Consider the following 23,154-nt stretch of genomic DNA (forward strand, 5'->3'; position numbering starts at 1 on the left):
CACTTTCACTTCTCCTTCAAAATTTTCGAGATTAAGAGCTTTTCAAGGAGGTTATTCCACAAAAATCATCATCTTAGGTAAGTTGATGCTTGGATCCATGATCTAGATTCTTTGTTTTATCAAAAATCTCTTCTTAACTCATATAAACTCATGATCATCATCTTAGAAACCTCTAAGATCGAGATCCACTCAAGAAGGCTTGCTAGGACCAAATTTTCTTCATTTCTTCCTTCAAAATCGAAAACAACAAGCAAAGGTGAGTTCATACCCCTCTATTTTCGATTTTCACAAGTTTTATGGTGGAGAATACAAGTAAAATGTGTAGATCTATGTGTATGTGTATGTTATGTATGATTTCATGTATGTATGTGTGATTTTATGTGTTTATGTGGTAAATATGTAACAAAAAGGGAAGAAACCTCGAGATCTATGGCACAAAAAAGGAAATAAACATGATCTAATATACTTGTTATTAAACAAGTCAAGAAAAGTTTCTAGCTTAAGTCATAATAAACAAAATGCAACATAAAACTCATTTTTGGGCTAAATTTGTCAAACAATTAAAAGTTGAGTTGAAAGTTGTCATTCACGGACTAAAAGAGTCAAAACAGTAAAAATAAATGTTTTTATGAATATCATACTCTTAAAAGGGCTAGAAATGTAATTTGTAGCTTAATGGGCCAATTTTTGGGCTTTTCGGCCCATTGAGCCAAAAATTGCGAAAAATATAATTTTCATGGGATTGAAATGATAAACTTCTCAAAACAAGGGTAAAAGGGTAAACAAAACCAATTCAGGGGTTAAAATGATTTTTTTTCCAAATAAGGATCAAAAATGTAAACTTTTTGGATTTTGGGCCAAAATAGTAAAAGTTGCGAAAAGTGTGGACTTTAACTGAAAAACTCTTTACTGGAGGGGCTGAAACTACCAAAGAGTAAATTTTGAACTAAAAACATCACTTAAACAAGTCTATGGGTCAAAAATGTAAAGAAAATGGTTTAAGGTCTTAACTCATATAAACTCATGATCATCATCTTAGAAACCTCTAAGATCGAGATCCACTCAAGAAGGCTTGCTAGGACCAAATTTTCTTCATTTCTTCCTTCAAAATCGAAAACAACAAGCAAAGGTGAGTTCATACCCCTCTATTTTCGATTTTCACAAGTTTTATGGTGGAGAATACAAGTAAAATGTGTAGATCTATGTGTATGTGTATGTTATGTATGATTTCATGTATGTATGTGTGATTTTATGTGTTTATGTGGTAAATATGTAACAAAAAGGGAAGAAATCTCGAGATCTATGGCACAAAAGAGTAAATAAACATGATCTAATATACTTTTTATTAAACAAGTCAAGAAAAGTTTCTAGCTTAAGTCATAATAAACAAAATGCAACATAAAACTCATTTTTGGGCTAAATTTGTCAAACAATTAAAAGTTGAGTTGAAAGTTGTCATTCACGGACTAAAAGAGTCAAAACAGTAAAAATAAATGTTTTTATGAATATCATACTCTTAAAAGGGCTAGAAATGTAATTTGTAGCTTAATGGGCCAATTTTTGGGCTTTTCGGCCCATTGAGCCAAAAATTGCGAAAAATATAATTTTCAAGGGATTGAAATGATAAACTTCTCAAAACAAGGGTAAAAGGGTAAACAAAACCAATTCAGGGGTTAAAATGATTTTTTTTCCAAATAAGGATCAAAAATGTAAACTTTTTGGATTTTGGGCCAAAATAGTAAAAGTTGCGAAAAGTGTGGACTTTAACTGAAAAACTCTTTACTGGAGGGGCTGAAACTACCAAAGAGTAAATTTTGAACTAAAAACATCACTTAAACAAGTCTATGGGTCAAAAATGTAAAGAAAATGGTTTAAGGGCCTAAAATGTCTTTTTTTAAAATAAGGGACTAAAATTGTCATTTTTATTAAAGAAGGGCTGAAAAGGGTCAAACCAATATTTTGAACCAATTATTTTATTATTAAGATATTTGAGTCAAAAATACCAAACTACAACTCATGAAAATAGAAAGATGAATATACGTAAAATTCCAAATATCGTTATAAACAACCAACCGGCCTCATGCCGATACGAAATTAACAATCGTTCAATCAAACTTTCCAACAATTATACTATACCTAAAACAAGTAAATATTCAAATCCTTGGGCTTGAAAGTCTCAAATCATGCTTATTGGGCCTTCGTGACCCGTTAATATAACTTTTGAGCCCAACGATGAAAATAAACGTTTATTGGGCCTCCTGTGACCCAATTACATGTTTAAGGGACCCTCAATGGCTTTCAAGTGCTATTGGGCCTCAGTGGCCCATTAGCATTGCTAGTAAGGTCCAAATAAATCAAATGCGAAATGGGCCAACGCGTCCTTCGTATAACCAACAGCCTTAAATAACACACGTAATTAGCAGGACCTTGTAATCATCTTCTCCTCGTTTGTTAGGCTTACCTTCAATTCAAGTAAACAAATACAGGTCGTTAATCAATAGTAATCAATTACGTTTGGATTAAGTGAGTAATAACGGGCGACACCTCTAAGGGTCGTTTGTAGTCTGTAGTTATAATCAAAGTCTCCTGGAAGGAGAGCGAGAGTTTGTGTATAGATCTATACGGGGGTGACTCCCCCACACCTCAGTTGTTCGCTACAGTTAGACTCGACCAGTCTAGGGTGACAAAATCTTAAGATCAATTGCGGCGTTCTTTAGGATGCCAAGACAGACGAACTAGTCATTATTATGCATGGTTATAACGACTCACGGAATTAAATAAATCCAATATTATCCGAGTAATCAAGGAAAAGTAATCAAAATCACTTGTGTGGCGGTATAACAATTTGAAACAATTATATTATGTTATCGGAAAACATCGGGTTTTTCGAGGAAATCAACACCACTCGATTGTATTTTCAATAACTATAATGCAAAACTTCCCAATTATACACGTTTTGAAATCATTCATGCACCAACTTATGGATCTTCACACTTTGGTAAACAATTGTCTTTTCAGAAAATATCGGATTTTCTGGGTTTTATAAACCACACAAATCATTTTTATCACAACCCTGCTTATGAACTCACCAACATTTCATATGTTGACGTTTTCAAAATAATTTGTATTCTCAGGTAACAGGTAAGCTGAAGGGTAATATCAAGTATGTTAGGATGTTATGTTTTGAAAACACTCGAACAATTGATGCTATGGTTATGTAATATTTAAACAATGTACTAGATGTGAACAATGTCAATCGTTATGTATTAATGCATGGTGAAGTTTATGTTGTGTTTCATGTATAATCATTGTGATGATATTCAATTTAAGTCACGCGAGCCCTCGGACGTTTCCGCCGTCTGGTTCGGGGGTGTGACAACAAGTGAAAAAGGATTGAAGTTACTCATATATGACAAGGAAGGTCATCCAACTAATAAAACAAAAAGTTATGTCTACAAAGAGATCCTTCAACGATTATAGATATTCAAGTGTTTCATTGTTTTTTTTTTCCAGACATTTCAATGTCACCAATAATGCTAAGTTTGTTTCTGTTACTTTATTTTTTTATAGTGCAAACTTTTTATACCTTTATATGTACATTTTTATATGTTCCTCGCGTTTTACGCGGGTCATAATCTAGTTGTTTATTTAAAATAACGTTTATTCGTATGTTTATCATCATAATCTAGTTGTTTATTCGTATGTTTATCATCTTATCTGATAAATTGTCTTTTAATGTTCGACATTTTATCTATTATTGACTTCTGTTTCTTTAAATTAAAAGTAAAATTGTAATTTAGTTTCCACTCTTAATAAAGAGTTTCTAATAGGTTAAAAAAACAATTTATCAAAAGTACCTATTACAGAATAAGCATATATATTTTTGCAATCTAAATATTTTAATGTATTCAGTATCAAATCAGAATAAATTAATAAGCATTTTAAATAATTTGTGTATGTTTTATATGGTTAAAATATTAGAAGTTTTGGGTTGGTTTCAATAAATACCAAATTATTCTTTCTGATTTCGGATGGTTTTTTACTTTTTTATTACTAGAATGGCAACTGAATAATCCATAAAACAAATAATAATCACGTATTTACTTATTTGTATTTTTTATTTTTAATACATGTATTTAATCATGGATTTTATAATGTTATAACATTTTTATCCCAAATATATTTCGCTTGGTATTATTCATGTAGTGCTTAATATTGGTTTTGCGTATGGTTGACATTTTCAACATTTAGATATCAAGAATGCTTTCCTACAAGGTATCAATGATCTTTACAATATTCAACCTCGATGTTCACTCATCCCATGCTACATAATTTGTAACACCCAAAAATTTTCATATTAAAAATATACAATGGTTATACAAGCTTTATGATAATTAAATCACAGAAAAATATGGTTTTATAAAAACATTTCATTTATTCATTACAGTTCACAGTTGTTAGTTATTACGGTAATAATATCAACAACCATAGTAAAAAAGAAATGATTATATACCTGAAGAGTTTGCTAAGTCTTCCATAAGTTTTCTTAGGAGCGTGTCTCTACTCTCTAAGCTTTAATTTTCATACCGGAATACATATCCATTTAAAAATACTACGTAAGTCAATAGACTCGTGAGCTATATAGGTTTTTAACTCAATATTACAGTTCAAAACATGCTTTCAAAATCATATTTGAAATACACTGGCAACTTTGTAAACACAAACAAGTCATAATATAAACTTTGCAATAAACTACACATATGGGAAATCTATTTCCTCAAAAATATATAACTCACACATACAAGTTTTCATTACCTCAAATCATAACTCATGCATACGAGGACATATTACCTCAAAACATGAATTATGTAGGTAAATTGTGCATACATGAAATCTATACCCCAAAAACATAACTGTTGCATATATGGGGAATCTATACCCCTAAAACATTATCTATGTGATCCATTGCCCGTCCCGGGGCTATGACACTATAGCCCGTCACCCGATATACTGACAATCCAAAAATATTTTTTTTCATTCCTTTTAAATTTACTTATTGATTGCATTCATTTCACAACACATGAAAATTTATGAATGCATTCATTTCACAACACATGAAAATTCATCACGAGTAACTAAATCCAAATCAATTACTTAAATCCCAAAATCGTGAAAACTCAACAAGAGTAACCAAATCCCAAACATATATACTCATCACAAGTAATTGCTCATATCCAAAAACATATAACACACCAAATCCATATTTAAAATAACTAGTAAAGTCTTTCCTTTTTTAAAACTATTTCACATCATTTGACTCTTGGCATGCTGTCTTTTCAAATTATTTCAATCACCAGTGTTCCCCCTTCTAAAATAAACATAAAATATTAGGAACCTTTAGTTTCACGTTCCAAAAAATATTTTTATTTTCAAAAGGACCTGCTTGTTACTATTTATTTTCATATAAATGTTTCACATCAACACTTTTCATATAATCATTGTTATGTAGAAAATCTGCATGTACTCACCTGATTAGTTAATGAAATCTAACTATTAACTTGGTCTCACACCCTGCTACTTTCCAACCTACAAGCTTGTACAAACATATTCGGGTAATATACCAAGTTCTTTACAACGACTACCACAATGGTCGCTTATTTGACATATTAATTGAACTCGGTAACCATTTGTTACCAGACTCACCAAGTTACATACTACAACTGCTAAACGACTTACTCCGTAACCCGTTAGCTTGAATACTCATTTCTATTTGCCTCGTAACTTTGGGTTTATCACCTGAATAAGCATAAGCTATAATATAACTAATAATATTGTATGCATATAATAATGTATATGAACTATTTTCTACTAAAACACCTGGGTCTGATATAAAAATAGTTATCAACAGAGTAAACGCAAATTATAACATAATTAATAATATTTTAGTTATATAATAACGGTCTAACATTTTTTAAGTTCATCAATGTAACAATTAAAAAAAACTAATTGGGAAAACTTCTTAACATATATATATATATATATATATATATATATATATATATATATATATATATATATATATATATAGGGAAAAGGGAATATACATTACAGCCCCACCTAAGCTTAGGTACTAAACCTCTTGAAAATACATTGTTTTACTATATAAAGATTACGGTTAATGGATTCACGGTTAATACTTCAAGATGTAAATTCAAGATCGACACAATAGGGTTTAGGGTTTAGGTTTAGGTTTAGGGTTTAGGGTTTAGGGTTTAGATTTAGGGTTAGGGTTTAGGTTTAGGGTTTAGGGTTTAGCTTTAGGGTTTAGGGTTTAGGTTTAGGGTTTAGAATTTGGGTTTAGGGTTTAGGGTTAGGGTTTAGGGTTTATGGTTTAGGGTTTAGGGTTTAAATTTAGGGTTTAGGGTTTAGGTTTAGGGTTTAGTAATGTTCACTTGGGTGAAGTAATAAATGATAATTGAGGAAAGAAAACAAAGATGGTAAAACGATAATGAAAGAAAGAAATGTTATTGAGGATGATATATTTACCAAGTGAACCCAAACCGAGCATATTTAGCATGTTAAAACGACATAGTTTAGAGGTTTAGTACCTAAGCTTAGGTGAGATTTAATGTATATTCCCTATCCCCATATATATATATATATATATATATATATATATATATATATATATATGTGTGTATGTATATATAATACCTCTTTTTTCTGAAACTAATGTTTTAAAAACCGGTTTTTTAGTTGAACCGGTATGATGACCGGTTCCCGGTTCAACCGGTTCGACCGTCAGGTGAACCGGTTTCTATATTTTTCATGTTTTTTTTTTCTATTTTCCTACACATACATACATATAGAAATTATGAATTTGATGTTTACAAGTTCAAACATTAAAAATACACATAAAAATAAGTTGTAGATGAATCAAAATACATTAAAATAACACATAACCATAAGTCTTAGTGTTTTATATCAATCCATATACATCAAAAAGAAAATAAAGTATAATACCGAAACGAAATATAATTTTTGATGAATACAAACAAATCAAATGAATTTATAACATTTACCATATGTTTTTATTTAGAGAAAACTAAATAGATTTGAAAAAAATCACCAAAGTTTATTATGTAAATGGTTCTTTTTCATGTGTTTTTTTTCGGTTTAACCGGTTGAACCGGTTTATTTTGACCGGTTCAACCAGTTTTTTCTAAAAACCGGCCGGTTCAATCCGGTTCAGAAATCAATGTAAAACCGGTGATAGTTGAACCGCTCACTCTCCCGGTTCCCGGTCCAACCGGTTCAACCGGCCGGTTCAAACCGGTTTTTAAAACATTGTCTGAAACTGCTATCTTCCAAAAATATTTTTTTTCATTCTTTTTAAATTTACTTATTGATTAAAGTGGAAATTGTTAGTATATTCGTATATTTAGTATATTCCTATATTTATGTATATTGTTGTAAGCCCATTATTATGGGCCATAGCCTTTTGTATTTTGTATACTCTTTATATTTTGGTGTATTGGGCATTATTCAAGGAATGAAGATTATGTTCCATAATATGGTATCGAGTCTGTATCTTCTTTCTCTCTCTAAAAACCCTCGTCGTCTACTTCTTTTTCTGACGCTTTCTTCCCAATCGATGAAGTGACAGGACTATCGACATGAGGAGTAAGTCAACGATGAGGAGGTGCGAAAATGGTGTGCTATAGGCAATGTTTTAAAAATTGGTTTTTTAATTGAACCAATTTGGTGACCGGTTCCCGGTTCCCGGTTCAACCGTCGGGTCAACCGGTTTCTATAACTTTCATCTTTTTTCCAATTTTCTTATACATACCTACATACATATATAAATCATGAATTTGATGTTTACAAGTTCAAACATTAAAAATACACATAAAAATAAGTTGTAGATCAATCCAAATATATTAAAATAATACATAACCATAAATTTTAGTATTTTACATTAATCTATATACATCAGAAAGAAAATAAAGTATAATACCGAAATAAAATATAGTTTTAGATGAATACAAACATATTAAAAAAACTTTATAACATTTACTATATGTTTTTATTTAGAGAAAACTAAATAGATTTGAAAGAAATCACAAAAGTTTATTATGCAAATGATTTTTTTCCATGTGTTTTATTCGGTTTAACCGGTTCAACCGATTTATTTTGACCGGTTCAACCAGGTATTTTCTAAAAACCAGCCGGTTCAATCCAGTTCAAAAATCGACGTAAAACCGGTGATAGTTGAACCGCTCCCTCCCCCGGTTCCCGGTCCAACCGGTTCGACCGGCCGGTTCAAACCGGTTTTTAAAACATTGGTTATAGGAGAGGAGTCCATGAATTCATCAAGAAAATCATATGACGGGGGATTATTTGGAGTAAATGAGCCATACGGAAAGATGGTTTCATCGAAAACTACAAGACGAGAGATAATGATCTTTTGGGTGGAGAGATCGAAGCATCGATAGCCTCAAAGATGAGAGGGATAACCAAGAAAGATGCACGGAGTTGTGCGAGGAGCAAGTTTGTGGGTTAAATTTAGATGGTATAACAAAGACATCCAAATATTTTAAGATGGGAGTATGTTGGGTGTTTTTTAAAAAGTTTGAAGTGAGCCGAATCATTTTGAATTGCAGTATAAGGAAGAAAGTTATATAAGTGACATGCCATGTGGAGGGCTTCCACCTAAAACATGGGAGGAAGTTGGGAATGAAAAAGTAATGTAAGGATAGTATTGTTGATAGTTCGCAACATGCGCTCGGATTTTCCATTTTGTTGAGAGGAAATACCATTATTGTCACAAAGATCATGAAAATCATGGTTGTCACAAAGATCATGAAAATCATGGTCGTCAAATTCTCTCTCATTATCACATTGAAAGGCCTTAATGTCACGATTGAACTGATTTCGAACATAAGCACGAAAATGGACAAACTTGGCAAAAACATCAGATTTACGCTTCAATGGATACACACAAACATAGTGCAAAAAATGGTCCAAAAAAATAACATAATATTTTAAACCACTATGACTCATCAAAGGAGATGTCCAAACATCAGAATGAATAATATCAAAAGGAAAAGAAACATTAGAATCTGAAACACTGAAAGGAAGTCGGAGCCCGCTTGACAAGCGGGACAAAGATGAGACAACTTGGTTTTATTACACTTGATAAAATTATTGGAAACTACTTGTATAAAAACATTGTCACCGGGGTGACCTAAACGTTGATGCCAAACAGAAAAATCAAGAGCTGCAAAAACTTGAGGAGAATGAGCAGTAATTGGGTATAAATCACCCGAGCTATCACATCGGAGAAGAACTTTATGAGTCTTGAAGTCCTTCATAGAAACACCAAAAGCATCAAACTCAATAAAACAGTTGTTATCTCTAGTGAATTTACAAACATAGACTAGATTTTTGATGATATCAGGGGTAATTAAAATATTATTGAGATGAAGTGTAACACCCGGTTCCCGGTACGTAATTTAAATTTAAATAATTACATGTTTTACACCGGGACTCGGCGAGTTGGAGGCCCAACTCGTCGAGTAGACTAGACTTTGGACGCGGGTTTTAAGTAACCTACTCGACGAATCGAGAACCCGACTCGACGAGTAGGTATGTCTGGATGAAACCCTAATATTTAGGGTTTGCACCCTATTTAAACGCCTTATCTTGTCCCAATCCAGACTCCATCATCTCTCTTAGTCCAGAAAAGCCCTAACTCAAAACCCTAAAGCATTTGGAGTGTTCATGAGCCATTTTTGTGTGTTTTTGGTTGTTTGAAGCTTGAAGAAGGAAGTGGAAGCTTGGGGGTTCCAGAAGAAGCAAGTAGATCCAGAGGTTTTGCTTCATTTCCAACTAATTCAAGGTAAAAAGCTTCAACCTTGACCATCTATCTCTTAGATCTCTAGTTAGGGTCATTTCTACCTTTTTCTAAGCTTTAGTAGAGCCATATTCGGGATTTTGTGGTTCTAAGGGGGTATGACTTCAGATCTGGAACCATTAAGGGTTCCCATGGCATAATGGTGCCAACTTTATTGCCATAGGAGCCCCATGCATCTTGTAGACTCCATTTTTGGACCTTTTGGGCTTGAAGGCCCATGCATGGACGTAAAGTTTGTAACTTTACGTGTAATATGGACCCTAGGAGGTCAGGTCTATATTTTGGATGCATTAAGACCAACTGGAATCGACTGAATAGTTTTGGACATGGAGGGACTCGGCGAGTCGCTCATACGACTCGGCGAGTCGGGTCGCAATTTCCCCCAAACCCCTCCTGATAATGGAAAATGTGTTAAGTTATAAGAACACTCAGCCAGTGGGGCTCATTGTGGACCTGGAAATCATGGAACTCGGCGAGTTCAAGAACAAAACTCGACGAGTTCAAGACAAGTCCCAACTGCATGAAGACGAACTCGACGAGTTCATAAGGAACTCGGCGAGTCCAGGACTAAATGTGTCTTCTTGCATGAAGAAGGACTCGACGAGTTCAAGGATGAACTCGGCGAGTCAGTTGTAGAAAGTCCCGACTTTGTATGAAGGAGGACTCGGCGAGTGCGTGCAAGACTCGACGAGTAGGGTCGAGGTTTTAGTGTTTTGAGGATTAGGGGGCTCGGCGAGTTGAGTTAACCAGATGTTGACTTTGACCCAGAGTTGACTTTGACCAAGGTGTTGACCTTGACTTTGGCTTTGACCTGAGTAACCCTTCTAAGGGTTAAGAGTATGTAATGGTAAATTAAGGAAGGTTGTTATGTGTAGGAGTTGAGGGAGTTGATCCCGACATCGAGGACAGTTCAGTTACTACACGACATTAAGGTGAGTTACCTTCCAGTAGAAGTGGGTCTAAGGCCACAATGCCGGCCCACTATTAGAGTTGTTTGGTAGATGATTGTCTTTGAGATAATCATCTGGGTTTTCTACTACCTGATATGTTTATGTGTTACCATGATATGATGTTATGTGATAGTAGGTAGTAGGGGGAATAGTCCCCGAGTACGATCGTAAGTACCGAAGGTGTAACGCCCATAGATCCGGGCTAGTCAATTTAGAGATAATAGGGGTCGAAAACGACTTTTCAACAAAAGATTATTTAGAATAAATAATCTTAACTGAGTTGTAGAATATTTCTCAAGGGTTCCGTACATATAAAGAACGCCGAAATCCGAGTTATAACGAAGAAGTTATGGCCCGTCGAAGTTTTTCGGCAAAACCGACACGACACCAGGAGACGTAAATAGTGAATTTACGATAGATGACTTTTTAGCCGTAGTGATCTAAACAAAAGTTGTAGTATACGTTAAACCGAGAACATACAAAAAAAGAACGCCCAAATCTGACTTCGTATGAGGAAGTTATGAATTTTCTAAGATTTGGCATATCAGTGCACGACCCGAAACTCGAATTTTAGTTCGAGCGGTTTTTGGCCTACGCAACCTAAATGAGAGTTTAAGATCTCATTAATAGGAACTCAACGATAAAAAGACAGACGAAAACGGAGTCCGAATGAAGGAGTTACGAATTCTTCGCGGTCATTTAACAGTCTAATCTCCTCACTGTTAAATTTAAGATCGGTCAAGAAATAGCCGACGGAGTCTAAATGAAAGTTGTATATATTGTTTTTACCTACGCGTGGATATAAAGAACGTCGAAAATGGAGCTCGTATGCGAGAGTTATGATTTTTCTAAGTCGGGAGGCTGTTGTGCGAAATCGGGTAACGTGGCAAAATCCTGGCCGTTGCTTCCTCCCCAAGGCTAGCCACCAGAGGGTGACATGTGGCATGGACTCGACGAGTAGGTCCTCCTACTCGACGAGTTGGGCTGTTTCCCAGCCTATAAATAAGGGTGCCGGGTGAAACCTTCTCCTCACACCTCCCACTTCTACTTTCTCTCTCTAGAAACTCTCTCTAAGCCTCCCTAACCCCCCAAAGCCTAGGGTAACTCCCTAGCACAAGGCGGAAGCCCCGGAGCGCCTGACGGCTCCGAAAAGAAGAGCCTTCGGCTCAGAAACTCTGCTTCAACGGAGCCTGGTTTTGAGAAAAACCCGCTGTAAGTGAGCTACGACTACCCTATCTTTAGTATAACTTATGTTTTAATATAGTAACATTATTAGGACCTTAAAATAATTATTTGGGATACTATTATGAGTTATATAAGAGTGTTTCTTAACGCTTATATAATAGTAATAATAGCTAGACTATTAATTAGTCGCGGTTAACATTAGACTAAACCCTAGTGGTATTGATACTAGGTTTTGTCAAGGGAAAATTGTTTTGAGATAACGAAGTGATGTCCGAGGACCGAGTCACCACCTTACCAAGTGAGTGCATAGTTACTTTCATCTTACACATAGATATGAAGTATTTAATATAAATTACATGTTATGTGTGCATATTGTCTGTATACTTGCCGTCTGTGCTGGGTGAAAGATTTTTATACATGTTTTAAATGATTTAAACTGTATATGTATTTTATATCTACAAAATGTGTTGGGTAAAATATGGGTAGATGAAATAGTTGCTGTGTGACAAAAACAAAATGATGAGAGGTGATATAGACCATGAGATAAGGGTGAGAGGTGAACCATGAGAGAAGCCTTTTACCCAAGTGTTGGCCCCGTCATCTAGCAGAGTATGGATGACAACCACGGATTATTCTAGACAGTCCAGTGGAACACTAGCAGGCTCGTAACCTGTAGGTGTTATTTGAACTGTGTATTCACCAGCTGTACTCTAAAAACCCATTGACATGTATTGCGAGTGGATTCTCGGAAACGATACCGTCAATAAACGAGATAAAAACCCATTGACATGTATTGCGAGTGGATTCTCGGAAACGATACTGTCGATAAACGAGATAACCCTGGCAGCTATGGATTTAGTGCCTGATGAGCAAACCTTGGCAACTATGGATTTAGTGCCCGTTGAGAAAACGCTGGCAACGATGGATTTCGTGCCGATTCCTTAGGATAATCCTTAGGAATAAATGAACGAGGAATAGCTGATACTTAGGGTAGATCCTTAAGAGTAAAGAAGATAATGGGGATGGGTAATTGGGTTGATTGTTTGATGTTTAAACATAATAAGTATATTATCGTGGGTTGAAAACCCTATGTACTCACCAGGTTTCCCAACCTGACCCACTCAGTTTATTTGAATCACAGGTGTCGATATGAAGTTTCGTTACACTGAGAGATTAAGGAGATATAAATCACTAGTGATAATGAATGTAAGTTCTGTTTATGCTTATGTTTCTGTATTGACGATGACATCTCAATGTTTTAAAATGAATAGAATACATTTCTTCGGAAATGATTTGATAACGTATTTATCATGTTTTTCTGGGAACAAATTCCGCAACACATTTCTTTAAAAGATACTCTAATTTTCAAAATAAAGCATAAACAAATCGGTCTTTTCTGGCCGTGAAAATGGGGATGTCACAGAAGGGTAGGTCGGGCACCCCAGATATGCCTGACAGTATGTTTTGTTATGTTGTTATGTGGTAGTGGTAGGGGTGAAATAGTCCCCGTAGCCGGTTGAGATAAACCGGAGGGTAGGTCAAGCACCCCAGAATTGCTTGACATGGGTAGGTCAGGCACCCCAGAATTGCCTGGCAGGGTAGGTCAAGCACCCCAGAATTGCTTGACATGGGTAGGTCGGGCACCCCAGAATTGCCCGACTGGGTAGGGCGGGCACCCCAAGATTATCTGACAGTATGTTTGCGATATGGTATGTGGTATGATGGGGGAACTCACTAAGCTTCATGATTACAATTTTCAGTTTTGTTTTCAGGTACCTCTTCAGCGAAGGGGAAGAAGCTGTCACGGTATCAGCGCGTCACACACACATATGATTTCCGCATTTTGAGATCCATGGGATTGTACTCTGACATTATTATTACTCCACGACATGTTTTATGACATTTGACTTATGAGATTATGAGTTGATATGATATCGATGATGTTTTTCAGTAAACTATTTATAAGTGACTTAATTTAAAAACAAAATTTTTGGCCTTGAAAATTGGGATGTTACATGAAGAGTACGGTATGGATCAATAGTGCAAATACTAGAGGACCCGGTCTTAGTAACATTTATAGATGATCTGTTACGAACTATGACAAAACATGTATTGCATTTTGAAGTAGAAGAATTTAATATACCTTCGTTTGCATGGATATGCGTTGTGGCACCCATGTCCATGAACCAACCACCATTAGCCGGATCACTCATGCTCATGACACTAAAAAACTGAGGTATTTATGTAGCTTGATCGACAGGAGCGTTGGAAGAAGAATCAGACCAAGATTGGGCATGTGGCTGTGAGTTGGGCTAAACAGTCATATGGGCCTGATGATGTTGGGCCGACTAGGAGATTAATCTCCACTGTTGCTATTGTTGGGTAGAATTGATGTGTTGGGCTGACTGAGGAGTAGGTAGCATTTCGTTAGGGTAGGATGCAGATCCAGAAGGGACTAAAGCCCAAGTGTAGCCTACAAGAGGAGCCCAAGGATCGGAGGCTGGGTGATGTCGGACTTCACCACTACAGTTATCAACAGGTGGTCGATATTGTTGCTTGTTTCCTCCACCACAACTAGAATGGCCACCACGATTGTTACCGGAGTTTCCTCGAGAGTCGGTGAAAAAGTAGAGTTGGTGAGGAGGAGTGATCCGAGTGAGATGATGGAACTGGATGAAACGACTTCATTGTTTGCTCCTCAACAAGTAACATGGAGTGAGTTTCAATAAACGTGGGTGTCGGGGTTTTGTAGCGTATAAAAGTTGCGACATAATCAAACTTTGAAGACAATCCGTTTACCGTATACATGACCAGGTTCATGTCTGGAACTTTGGCATCAAGATTCTCCAACAAGTCGGCTAGAGTTTTGATTCGAGTGCAATAGGCGGTGGCAGAGGAGTCTCCCAAGGTGATAGTACGAAGTTCACTATCGAGTTGGAATGCCTTGGAGTCTTTATTATCACGGAACAACTGCTCGAGAGTAGTTCAAACATTGTGAGCGTAAGCATTCGGTTTGAGGATCGTATTGAGAAGGTTTTGAGACAACGTGCCATAAATCCAAGATTTAACAATGTTGTCCATGCGAGAACATTCGACATCTGTCACGATGGTGGGGGTTTTGACCGGAGACGTCAAGTGCTTGGAGACTCCATAACCGGCATAGTGAGTGGAGAATAGTTCTCTCCATGCGTTATAGTTGAGGTTGTCCAAGGATCAACGAGACAGACGAACGGATGTTGGTGATCCCGTAAGGTTTGTCGGTAGCCATTAGAAGAGAAAGGTGGAAGAAGAAAAAAATTGGGAAGAAAGCGCCGGAAAAAGAAGCAGACAGCAAGGATTTTTAGAGAGAAATAAGATACAGGCTTTGATACCATATTATGAAACATAATTTTCATTTCTAGAATAATGCCCAATAAACCAAAATATAAAGAGTATACAAAATACAAAAGACTATGGCCCATAATAATGGGCTTACAACAATATACATAAATATACGAATATACTAACAGAAATGAATAAATAAAAATTTATGGAAATGTCGATAATTATAGATAAATTTGTGAATCATGATAATGATACCGTACATTAGAAAAACGTTAGTCGGTCCTTGATTATTGACACATAACCTTAATATTAACACGTAACCTTCATAATTTTTTACACCAATGTAAATGTATGGAAAGCTTTTCTTTGATCAACGTTGTTATTTTACTTGTAGACCAAGTTCATACCACCTCACATACAATGCACGTCCTTTTTTTTTTCATTATTATATTTTATATCATATTTTGATTGATACATATGTATTAATTAATTTGACATAAACCCCATTTTTTTTAGATAATGGTTTTTATTACAAATACAAACATATCATAAATCTTTTTTTATATATAATAAAAACTACAATTAACAAAATATATGTTTATTTTCGTTTTATAAACTAGAAAATATATAAACTAGTTTCTTTATCACGAAAGCCCAATAGTGTTTTCTTTATTTCATGACAAAGCCCAATTATGTCTCTTAAAAATGTTACAAATTTTTTTAGGCCATAAATCAATTAACTCAAGTATAGTTATTTTTAAGATGTTACATAATCATTACTATAAGTTAAAGAAAGCACTTCATGTCCTAAAACATGTTATCAATAACTTAAAAGCTTCCTTCTTCGTTGTGGGTTTACAAACTCCATGGCTGGTTCTTCATTCTTTATTTACAACAAAAGTGGAGTTTGTCTATTTTCTTATCTATGTCGATGACATTGTCATTACCTGAAATGACAACTAGTTCCTAAACTCTTTCATACTCCAACTTGGTCGAATGGTCGTTTGTTTTCATTGAAGGATCTTGTGGAGTTGCATCAATTTTGGGTATTGAAGTTATTCACACCACTTCTGGTCTTTTTCTCTCTCAACATCATCACATCAATGATCTCCTAGACACTTTCTCTATGACCAAAGCTAATGTGTTATATGACTTCGTTACTTCTTAAAGATGGATCTAATCCTATTGATACAATCCTTACAAAAAAATTGTTGGAAGTCTCCATTATCTCTCCTTGGTGCGCCATGATGTCTCACTTGTAGTAAACCACATCTCCTAGTTAATACATTCCCCAACCGAATTATATTGGACTTCACTCAAATGTGTTATATGTTATTTAATGAGTATAATCCATAATGGTCTTTTTCTTTATAAAGTTGCTACATTTAGAATAAATGCCTTTAGTGACTCATATTTGTGAGGAAATCGTTATAATAGCCCTTCAACCACTACATATATTATCGATTTGGGTTCTAATCCCATTTCTTGGAAGTCTTCACGCTCCCTCACTACTGCAAACACCTTTAGCAGCGACACACAAGTATTAGTGGTAACAACTGAATTAATCAGGGGAAAATGTACACATCGACACTCGTCGCTGCTATTGCCTTTTTGCGATGATCAATTGATTTCCAACCATTAGATCGACGACATTAATCAACGGTTGGGGTTCGTCCAAAAACACTCACAATGATCGTGGTTACCAGTGTTACTGGACACCTTTAGCAGCGACACTCGAAAGTGTCGCCGCTAAAGGTGTCGCAGGTAATGAGTGTATTTCTTGTAGTGTAAAAATCAAAGATAAATACAAAATACTAGTTCGATTAAACTTTGTGATGTATAATTAGGAAAATATAAAGTAAAGTCTAATTAAGAAAAGTAGGAACACAAACTTACTTCGTGATGTAACCGTGAAAATTAAAAGAATGTGATGAGATAATATGGAAAACAGCACTTCGCAAAACAATTTTATCTTCGTGGATTGCATATTTTAACATGACGGTTCACAAGTTGGTAAAATTTGAGTGAAGAAGTGAACACTTAGTTGTTAGTGATGTTATTTTGTTGTTAAACTCGAACACCTTATTGGAATATTGAAATTTTTTAGAGTCTTAAATGGAATGTGTGAAACCGTATGATTGTTCTAATGAGCTCAAGTTATTTTATTTATAAAGTGGGACTATCAATTGAGATCACGAATGCTTTAATCTTGTGTGCATGGATATTTTGTAATATGAGTGGAAACATTTATTGAAATCACGGATTCTTTAATCTTGTGTGCAATGGATATTTTGTAATATGAGTTGAAACAATTATTGAGATCACGGATTCTTTAATCTTGTGTGCAATGGATACTTTGTAGTATGAGTTGAAAATGTGGTAATCTTGATATATTAGCCTTGATATTTTGTAATATGAGTTAAAAATTTGGTTATCTTGATATATTAGCCTCTCAATAGAACATACTTTTTAAACCATTCTATATTCTATTAAGCTATGTCTTATGGATGCTATAATTAGAACATTATCCTTGTAATGTCCATGGTGACAATAAATAATAAAAAAAAATAAGTGAATCCACATCCAGATCTTCAGAAGTGTTTTACAATACAACAAACCAACTTGCTTAATATTAGAGTCAAGTCAAGTTTCTTGAAACTTTGAAGTCATGTGCTCTTCCAAAACAATACCCACACCCTTCTCTACTACAAATAATCAACCTTCAATCTTCTTTTTTTCACATCAAACTCTTCTCAAAAACCCACAAATTTTAATCAATCTCATCAAAGAAATTGAGAAATTCAACAATGACAGTCATATTCGTTGTTTTTGTGTCGTTTGGCTGTGTTTTCTTCTTAGCACTCCCCTTATTTGCTTTATGTTACATCCTAAAAAAGTCTAAATGCAGCAAGATGGCTGAAAAAGGTGAAATTGTGCATCTCGATGAGCATTTGAAGGTGACTGAGAATGTTTTGCAAGGTCCAAATGGCATGAAGTTAGTTGCAATTACAATTGATGATGATTTACATGCTGATGAAGAAGAAGAAGAATGCAGGAAGAATGAGAAACTTGGAAAAGACCTCCATTAAACATGTTGTGATGGAATTCATGCTCAGAGTACAACGTTAAAGCTTGAAATTTGAATTTGATGGTGTAAATACTAGTAAATAAAGTTTGTGGAATTTAATTTATTATGTATGTGGGACTGTTTCTCTTTTATTAGTAATAAAACATTACAATTAATTAAGAATTGAAAAATATATATTATGGATTATAGTCATTTCAAGTTTGATGGGAATCAAATCCACACACTACTCAAAAGACAAAATTTACAACTTTTAGATTATCCTGACAAAAGCCAAAGAAAACAACAAACCTCTAGGACTAATTTTGTAATTTTCTGTAAAATTAACCGACATAATTATCACTTCGACAATATTGTATCTCAAAAAAATTAAAATGGCTCGAAATTAAATCAATTGTTAATAAACGTTTTCATAGAATAAAAAAATAACCTACTTTTCTCTCTAAAAAGAAGTCTTCTATTATCAAAAGTTTATGTAGATAAAAAAAAAAAAAAAAAAAAAAAACTAAACTCTATACTTTCAACAAAAACAACGAAATATTTACATAAAACATAAAACCCAAAATTCCTAAACTTTTTTGTTTAAAATAAAAGTTTTAAATTCATACTTTCGAACGGACCTTTTTCTTTAATTCATTTTTTTTTTAAATGCTAAAATATAAGTTTGTAAAAGCTAGTTGTCAAATATAGATATTAGAGTATACATTTCTTAAAGTAAACAACGAAAACTTTTTAGTCCACCTACCACAATTGCTCAAATAAAATGAAACTTGAAAACCTAATCAATGTTTTCATTATTTTTTTCACACATATAAAAAAAGAACACGATCTAAATTACCAACAAAAAGAAAAAAAAAAATCTAAATCTCACCTACGAATGCATAATAAATAGAGTTTTGTTTTTGCATAAACAAAAAATCTTTTTGGCATTTAAGCACTAGTTATCGATTCATCTTTCGCATTCCAATATCTGTTGAAAAACCACATCGTATCAGCCGTCACTGAATATCCATCTTGATTCCTATGCCAAGCATAGTATGCATGCGTTCTGTTCTTGATGTCAAAAGTAGCATGCCCAAAACTAGCTTCCCTAAATGCTGAATAATCTGGTTGTGGCTCAGTCATGCTACATCACAATAAAATAAAATCATAAGTTATATTTTTTTAATAAAAGTATCAAATATTTATATGTATTATATAAACTTTAGAAAAACATTACTTGGTTGCTAAACCCTCGAGGTTTCCTCCATCTCCAATGGTTATGTACACGGGGGCGGATTGGTCTTTTATAGGTTTGCAGATACCATTGACAATGTTGTAAGCAACGTTCGATATACGTTCCTACACAAATGCAAAAACAAATGTTATTATATATAGCAATGTCATCTATTTGTTTATTATATGCAAAAAAGAGCAACATATTTTCATTGATTTTTTTTATTATAACACCCTACTTTTTTTTTCATGTTACATTACCATTGTACTTCAAAAAATCTACCGAATTAAAACATAACGTCTTGTTAATAATTGGGTAGATTTTTCAAAGTAGAATGTTTTAATAAGTACAATGTTGTAATACAAAGAAATGAAAGTATGATGCTATAATACAGATATAAAAGATGACTTACCGAGCGTTCATAGGCATGAACATGGCCCGCAAACACAACATCAACTTTATATTTAATAAACCATGGTTCATACATAACCCTCATGGTTTCACCTTCCATGTAGTGATAATTGTAGCTATTATACCATGGAGAGTGCATTACAACAATCAACCATGGAGTCTCGGTTCGGTTGACTTTTGGTAGTTCTTGTTCGAGCCATTTGTATTGAGGGGTGTATTTACCTACATCAAAATATGTTGAATTTCAAATATATTGCATTTTTATGATTTAATATAATTGATGAAAGTAAATATGGAATTTTGGGGTGTTACCATATGCGGAATATGAAGCCAAAATAATGATGTAAGATGAAGCTCTCTTGATGGAGTACCAAAAAGGAGCGGTGCTTTGTGATGATTTATAAGGGACAGGATACCGGTGAGTGTAAGGCTTGAAAGGTTCATCCTCTCCCTACAAAATATTTATCAAACATGGAATTGAGATTTTAAAAAGGTCAACAATGTGGACTTTGACTTTTGGAGTCAAATGAATTTGTCTTGTGTACAATTTTGGAAATAATTTGACAAATAAGTGCAATGTACTGAAATAATACTCATAGGACAGAATTTTGTTTGGAATTTGGGATAAAATCAAATCTCAATTTCGAATTTTGAAAATCTTTTAATGACCTTAGAAGTCAAATTGAGATGAGAAAGAAGGTAGTGGATAATATTACACCAAACTAGTTAAATTTTTTTTTTTTTTTAATTTCAAATGCACAATTTAATCAACATCAATTTCATAAATTAATAACGCGATCTTTCACATAAAGGGGGAAAAAAACTTACGATTTCAGGAACAAAATCGATTTCATGATTTCCGGCAGTCCAAATCCACGGTTGATACGCCGTACTTCTCTCCGTAAACCTTCCCCACGAATCCCATCTCCGGTTATCGTGATTCGGATAGTTATCAGCGTACGAAAGGTCTCCGACAAACAACACAGTTTCACCTTTCGTTGGATTCATCTCATAATGCGTAAGTGTAATGTTCGAATCATAACTCTGCCCCAAATCCCCTGCAAATTATAACACAAAAACACGAATCAAATTCCATCTTTTTCAAGTTTCATCGTAGAAATTCTGTAAAGAAACACAATACCAATTAGGCCGAAAGTGTAAGGAACATCGGGTCCAACTTCGGGTGGAGTGGTGAACCAGAAAGTCCGTTTTGTGTGGTCTAGCCCAACAGAGTAGAAGTATTTCGTATCATGCTGCCATATTCATCCGAAAACAGTTGGTCAAATTTTGACTGGATTTCAAAGTTTTTACTATTATATTTTCAGTCTTTTATTTAATAATATAATAATAATTAATTATTCAAATAAAACTAAAAATATAATGTTTTTTTTTGTGATATTTGCCATAAAAATCATTATAAAAGTTTAGAATTTTGTTGAAAAAATTACCCTCAAATGAGTGAGATTGCAATGGTGGATGAAACCAGAAGTGTAATTGAAGAATGAGTATTTAGTAAGCATGCCTTCGGCTTTTCTCTTTTTTTTGCTGTTTTGAGGCCAATAGATAACAGTATTTGAACCGGGTTCATCCATTGTCACCCATGTTACAAGCATCGCTTTTCCAACATGATCGCCTTGTGTAATATGAACCTAAAAAGACAAAAAAAAATTATATTAAAAAAAAAGCAAGAAAAAGATAATTATAAAGATAGTTTTTTTTTTTTTTTTTTTTGGGTATACATAATTATTCAACCGGTTCACAAGATTCATGCCGGCCGAGTTGGCTCCTAATTTTTCAAACCCAAAATTAATAGAAACCACAAAAGAACAAAACCCATCAATGAAAACTGCATGTGGATTATTAAAAGTCTAAAACCCATCAAGACTTATTTCAAAAATTAAAAATAAAAGAAAATTTGCAGAAAGGGTTATCAAGATGTATCGCAAAATCTGAGAAAATTACAAATGGATTCCTTAAATCAATACAAAATAACAAAGAAATATTGTTTTTACAAAATGGGTTTTGAAAATTGATAAAAACCCATCGATATTAATCACAGAAATCTTTTACAAAAAAAAATAAAGAAAAAAAAACCAGATTCTAAAACGGTGAAACCTATGAAGATGGCAAATGAGAAAGAAGAAGAAAGAAAATATGATATAAAAACCAGACCTGTTGAGGCGCATTATAGCCAGGAGGCGTGATGAAGACATCGGCATCGAGAGGCATATCAATAGTTTTTTCAACTTTTCTTACAAAACTGCTGGTTGATCCACCATCAACATACAGAGTACATGCGAACACCAAAACACCAAGAACATATGCAAAAACAGAGCACCGGTAGACACCCATTTTACCCTACGCACCACACTCTTTCTTTAGAGATTAACCAAGATATATATTTATAGAGTGAGAATTAGAAAACGAATAGGAATATGCAAACAAGATATTCCATTATTTGTCAACGAGTTCTAGATTGCAACTAAAACCCCCGATTTTTTCTATTAAGCCGGGATCTCGATAGGTACTAACTAGCTAACTTTAAGGAGGATCAGACACTTAGAATTTTGTATTTTTTTTTTTAAATCTAGACAGTGTATAATCTTGAAACACGTTTAAAAGCAAATCAATTTAAGTTTTACAACTTTGATCCATCAGTTAGTACATTTTTTTATTTTGGTTCCTAAAGGAATCATATTGAAATTTTGGTATTTCTTTTGAAGTTTTTAATGATTTTGTCCATACTCCATATATATATATATATATATATATATATATATATATATATATATATATATATATATATATATATATATATATATATATATATACTATTTTAATACATTTGAGCTATATTTTGGTGAAATGCAAAGATATTTGGTATTTATAATGTTTGAATTCTATTTTGCAGCCAAAAATGACATTCTCAAGAAAAATGATTGAAATTGAAGAAAGTTGGATACTTGGAGAAATGGAGCTGAAATTAGGAGAAGAAGGAAGAATAAATCAAGAAAATGGAAGTTCCCACCTTGTGGACATTTGATTCCCACGGCGTGGCATAAAGAAT

The 23,154-nt window shown here is 34.0% G+C and overlaps 1 protein-coding gene across 1 annotated transcript; it reads right to left on the bottom strand.

Annotated features, from left to right (window-relative positions):
- Nucleotides 1-19,210: 19,210 nt before the first annotated feature.
- LOC145137921 (purple acid phosphatase 2-like) lies at nt 19,211-22,622 on the bottom strand. Its single transcript, XM_079072061.1, has 8 exons — nt 22,260-22,622; nt 21,536-21,736; nt 21,229-21,340; nt 20,916-21,145; nt 20,400-20,538; nt 20,089-20,309; nt 19,680-19,801; nt 19,211-19,586 (listed from the first exon to the last, which is right to left on the bottom strand). Exons 1-8 carry the CDS (start codon nt 22,437-22,439, stop codon nt 19,391-19,393), a joined length of 1,401 nt encoding a protein of 466 aa, XP_078928187.1. The 5' UTR covers nt 22,440-22,622; the 3' UTR covers nt 19,211-19,390.
- Between the last annotated feature and the right edge of the window lie 532 nt (nt 22,623-23,154).

Source organism: Lactuca virosa, chromosome 9, assembly GCF_052849685.1.
Source record: "Lactuca virosa cultivar CGN04683 chromosome 9, Lactuca_virosa_CGN04683_v6, whole genome shotgun sequence".
NCBI classification, from domain to species: domain Eukaryota; kingdom Viridiplantae; phylum Streptophyta; class Magnoliopsida; order Asterales; family Asteraceae; genus Lactuca; species Lactuca virosa.